Source organism: Alosa sapidissima, chromosome 11 (genome assembly GCF_018492685.1).
Source record: "Alosa sapidissima isolate fAloSap1 chromosome 11, fAloSap1.pri, whole genome shotgun sequence".
Classification (NCBI taxonomy): Eukaryota; Metazoa; Chordata; class Actinopteri; order Clupeiformes; family Clupeidae; genus Alosa; species Alosa sapidissima.
In genome coordinates this window covers 10,136,171-10,141,541 of record NC_055967.1, presented here as the reverse complement: position 1 = coordinate 10,141,541, position 5,371 = coordinate 10,136,171, and the positions used below count along the sequence as shown (strand labels likewise).

The 5,371-nt window shown below is 47.7% G+C and overlaps 1 protein-coding gene across 1 annotated transcript in view; it reads left to right on the top strand.

The window, feature by feature from the left end:
• Positions 1 to 259: 259 nt before the first annotated feature.
• sema3ab (sema domain, immunoglobulin domain (Ig), short basic domain, secreted, (semaphorin) 3Ab) overlaps positions 260 to 5,371 on the top strand; it is a 35,015-nt gene continuing 29,903 nt past the window's right edge. Inside the window, 1 exon segment of the mRNA XM_042110475.1 lies at positions 260 to 1,114. Within this exon segment, the coding sequence (XP_041966409.1) occupies positions 1,003 to 1,114 (112 nt within the window). The 5' untranslated portion in view covers positions 260 to 1,002.

Sequence of the window (5,371 nt, the reverse complement as noted above, 5' to 3'; positions counted from 1 at the left end):
TCAGCAGAAAAGAAAAAAAAAAGATCTACCTACGGGATCCTCTTCTTCAGTAAGCAAAGCTCTGCTCAACCCTCCCACCCACCCTCCCTCCTCCCCTCCTCTCCTCCTCTCTCCTCTCCTCCCTCTCTCTCGCTGCCTGCCTTGCTCCCTCCCCCTCTCTCCCTCTCTCTCTCTCTCTCTCTCTCTCACGCTTGTTGCCCTCTCTCTCCCTCTCTCTCTCTCTCCCTCCTCTCCACTTCCACTCTCTCTCTCACCCTCAGCTGGGCAGGACGTGTTTCAGCGCTGCGTCGCAGACAGATAGAGTGTGTGAGCGCGTGTGCGTGTCCAGAGTCAAGCCAGTGTGTGTATGGGTGTGTGTGTATGTGCTGCCGTGCGAGCACAAGACAGGGAGTTGCTGTAGTTTGGAGCTCTAAAGCGGGACTGGACTGGACTCCACTGAGACTCTGGGTCTTTTTTCCCCCATGTGCACTTCTCTTTATTTGCTTTATTCCTCTGTTCTTTTTTAAAAAAAGGCAGGAGAGAGGAGGACTGAAGCTGGGGCTGTTTTGAGACAGAATGAGAAGAAACTGAAGATACATACTGCAGAAAAAACACACACACAAGCAGAGACAGAGAGCACTTAACACACTCTCTCTGCTTCTGGGAACTCTGTGTGTCTGTGGATATACACTTGTGTGTGTGTGTGTGTGGCTTTGTGGCAGTGCTCAGTATGTGGATGTTCTGCTCGCTCGGTCAGCTTTCTCTGACCGGCAGGGCTGCAGCGATGTGATCGGCGTCCACCGCGGCTGCCTCTGACCCACATCACCTGTTCCCTTCCCCCCCCCAGGGTCTGCCTCCTGAATCGGACCGGCCCCAGGGGCTCTCTCTTGGACCAGAAGTCCCTTCGCGCTCTCTCACTGGACCGCTGGCGAATCTGTGTGCGTTTGCAATTCTGAGAGTGTGAAAGAAAGAAGAAGGAAAAACAAAGGACTGAAAAAAGAGAACCCACATCCAGCCGGAACCATGGACTACCTCTGTCGGATTTTACTACTGCTGACCGCAACAGTGCTACTGGGCAGGATGGACGCCCAGCAAGCCAAGAGCAACGTTCCCCGTCTGAAGCTGTCCTATAAAGGTGAGAAACCCGGGGTAGAGTTGTGTGTGTGTGTGTGTGTGTGTGTGTGTGTGTGTTTCTGTGTCGGGGGATTGTGTTTGTGCGGACACTGCGTTCCACTACACTGGTCTACAAGGGGGGCAAAGTGGAGGGGCAGAGGGTCTGTGAGGTTGTGGTGCTCAAATCTAATTCACAATCAGATAAATGTGAAGGAAGAGCACTTAAACCTTCAAGAGTTGTCTTCATCGTTGGGCCGAATTGATTTGTTATGTATTATGTTAAATTTACCTTGTGAACTTTTTTGTTGCTTTTTGCATTATCTATTTAGATAGTGTTTTGAAAAATATTAAATTGTCAAGGTTACACAGCTTTAAAGCTTTGCGACCTAAACCCTAAATTATGAGTTGCTGGAAGTATTTGTAGCCTGTTTCTAAATCGCAAAACAAATAGTAAAATATGTGAAACTTTTACAGTGTGCCGTCTCTAGCGTTTATTTATTTGTCCTGTAGTTAGTGCATGAAGCCTCTCCCCCGTAAAAGATCTGGACAGGGGCAGGTACACCAGTGTGTCTCATACCTGGGAGGCTGTTCAGTGGAAGTGGATCTGACCACAGCTGGTCCCACTTAAACACACTCAATGTGCGTATTTTACCAGGTTGAATTTGTGCCACATGATGTTATTCTGCATGCCTACATCTTTATATCTGACGCAGATACCTGTATATGTTCTTAAGTGCACATTTGTGTGTGTATGTGTGTATGTGAGTGAGTTTGTGTTTCTGTATGTGGGTGTATGTGTATGGAGGTTTTCACTGTTATTTTATTTTGTTAAGACCCATCACTTTCTTATTGTCTTGATGATAATCTTTTTCTAATCCCTCACACCTACAACACTTGGAGCTGTCAGCATTCCCAGCACATTTCCAGTAGTTTGAGACGCATGGAGAGACGCTGGGAATTCCGCTGCTGGAAGCGTCCCCACCCTCTGAGCCGTGTTTGTGGTCGGTGTGGTGTGCTGTGGCTGGAGGGTGATGGTTATCGGCAGAGCCCGGCTGGCAGGCTGGGAGGCAGACGGCTCGCGGGTTAGCTCGCTCGCTCGGCGGGGGGAGAGAGAGGAAGGGAGCCTGCTGTGGCGGGGGGGGGTGCCGGGGGGGGGGGTGGGGGACGGTGGTGGGGCCCGGCTCACATGTTCCATTACATGCCGTTTCGCCCTGATCATGCTGGAGACAAAGATGAATGTGTGTGTGTGTGTGTGTGTGTGTGTGTGTGTGTGTGTGTGTGTGTGTGTATATGAGTGTGAGTGTTTGTAACAGAGAAAAAGAAAAAAGGAAGAAAGAAAGAAAGCAGAAAGAACGATAGACAAAGGAAAAGAGAGATTGTGAGAGAGAGAGACAAAGTGAGAGAGAGAGACAAAAAAAAAGAGAAGAAAAAAAAGAGAAATAACCTCGCTAGACACAATGCCCAAACACAGCAGTGCACACATTCATCTTCTCTCCCATTTCAGTCCATTTTCAGCATCCGTGCTCAGACACTTGCTCAGTCGTAGGCACTTCCTCCACTGAAGGGCTTTAATTTAATTGCTCGGTGCTTACTGTCAGTGGTTTCTTGATAAGGAGCGAGGCAGACAATAGATGAATGGACCTGTCAAGTGAAAAGTGTTTGAACACACCTTTCCTCTTTCGCTGGCTCCCAGCGTGCTGTCAGGGGTGAGCTCACAGAATGAAGTAAGGGCTGAAATTAAAGGTCCACTCTTTACTTCCTTCTACATGGCAATTATTCTCTCTCTCTCTCTCTCACACACACACACACAAACACACACATGTGTACATATACACACAGGCACACAGACATATGTAGAGTAGGTACACACACACAGACACACACACACACACACACACACACAGACACAGAGCAGATGGTCAGGTAGAAGTGAATCATGTCTTACTGCTCAGGCTCTGTAATTACTGTGAGATCTTTGTGTTTTGCAGTTAGCGGATGTTGAGGACTTTATCAAGCCGTGTGTGTGTGTGTGTGTGTGTGTGTGTGTGTGTGTGTGTGTGTGTCTAGGTGTGTGCACCAAAGTAGTAGGCTATAAGAGTGAAAGAAAAGAGAGGTTTGTACTGAAGATTAAGATACTATTGCAAGATCTATTCATTTCCCTTTTTAGTTCTAAGTGTTATTAGCTTTTAAGCCTCAAACCAAATCATTCGCACAAAAGCACCTAGTCAGTGAGACCAGTCCACCGCTCCAACAGTGGTGATGTGGAGTGTAAGGTAGGGCAGGAAGTGGCTGTGTCGGTGAGGTAGACTGGAGGGCAGGAATGAAGGCCCATCCTCAGGCTTAGACTGAGCTCCCTCTCTGCAGGACCTCTGGCTCTTCCCGGAGGCAGGCAGGTAACAGTGACCTCTACAGGTTTAAACATGAACTCTGGCAGTGTGTGTGAGAGTGCGCGTGTGTGTGAGAATGCGTGTGTTTACGTGTGTGTGTGTGTGTGTTTGTGTGTGTGCATGTGTGTGTGTGCACATGAATATGTGTGTATGTGAGAAAGTGTGTGTTTTGACAGAATGTGTGTGTGTGTGTGTACATGTGTGGATGTGTCTGCATTGCTTGTGTGCATTTCGTACCCCCAATATGTTTCATGTGATTGTCTGGAGCAGGCTTGTAGATGAGGGGTATGTGAAGCGTATAACAGGGAATTGATGATCTGGTGGAGTTGATGAGACTGGGCAGATCTGGAAGTGGAGAGCCAGATCTCAGGAATGCGCCATGGAGGCTTGCTTTTTTTTCTGCGTATACTTATTTGGAGCGCTGTGGCTCGTCAGAGGCCGTCTGGACCTATCCTGTAATTCTCAAAACATTCTAAGATCAGTCAGGGTTCATAGTGGTGATTGTATGTGTGTGTGTGTGCGTGTGTGTGTGTGTGTGTGTGTGTGTGTGTGTGTGTGTGTGTGTGTGTGTGTGTGTGTGTGTGTGTGTGTGTTGTGTGACTGTCTGTTGAGGGAAAACCACTGTCTCTGCCCTGTTTAAGTTCAGGCGTGTTGTTAGTGGGAAGTCCTTGCCTGTCTATGTTGGTATATGCTGATGGCACATACACAATTACACACGGACGCACACAGGCACACAGAGACACACACACACATGTACACACATACACACACACTCAGGGGTTGTGTCTACAGGTGTGTCAGTATGTTTGTGGTTTGTTGTGTGTGTGTGTGTGTGTGTGTGTGTGTGTGAGATAGAGAAAGAGAGAGAGAGAGACAGACAGAGAGAAAGAGAGAAGGAAGGAGGTTAAGAACCATTACGCATTAGCATAAATATTCTTTCTCACAAGTGAAAAAGTACCACTCAAATGGTTGAATGATATCTTCTCTTCTGCCATCTGCCTTGCATGCTTGTGATCGCATGTGCCTGTTTGTGTGTGTGTGTGTGTGTGTGTGTGTGTATGTGCGAGCGTGCGTGTGTGCTTGTGTATGTGTGTGTGTGTGTGTGTGTGTATGTGCGAGTGTGCGTGTGTGCTTGTGTGTGTGTGTGTGTGTGTGTGTGTGTGTGTGTGTGCGCGTGTGTGTGTGTATGTATGTGTGTATGCATGTATGTCTGTTGTTGATGAGTGGAGGGGGTGCTCACCAATCATGTGGGACACCACACTGTGCAAGAATGCCACTGCTGGGAAAGCTGTGTGTCTATGTGTGTGTGTATGTGTGTGTGTGTGTGTGCTTGTTACATGTGTATGTGTGTGTATGCTGCATGTGTGTGTGTGTGTGTGTGTGTGTTTGTGTGTTTGTGTGTGGAGCGGGGTGCCCTTTGAGCTTGGGTTCCAGGGCAGGATAACAATAACAGACTTGTGTAAATATCAGCTAAAGGGGCCGAACCATATCACCATTGTGACAGGCAGCACGACAGGAGTTACCCACTGTGTGTGTGTGTGTGTGTGTGTGTGTGTGTGTGTCTGTGTGTGTGTGTGTGTGTGTGTGTGTGTGTGTGTTCTAGCCACCATTCACCAATGTGAAGTATGCAGCTCTAAAATGCAGCTAACACTGACCTATCCGGGTGTAAAAGTTAGAATAATCTTATTTTAGTAAAATGAAACTACAGGAGAAGGGTCAAAAGTGGGCTGCTTTTTGTTTCAGTGTGTGTGTGTGTGTGTGTGTGTGTGTGTGTGTGTGTGTGTGTGTGTGTGTGTGTGTCTGCATGTCTAGGTTCATGCATGTAAGATTGATCGTGTTATTGTAGGATTGGTCGGTATGTTTTGGATCTGGCAGGGTGTGACTTAAGGAAG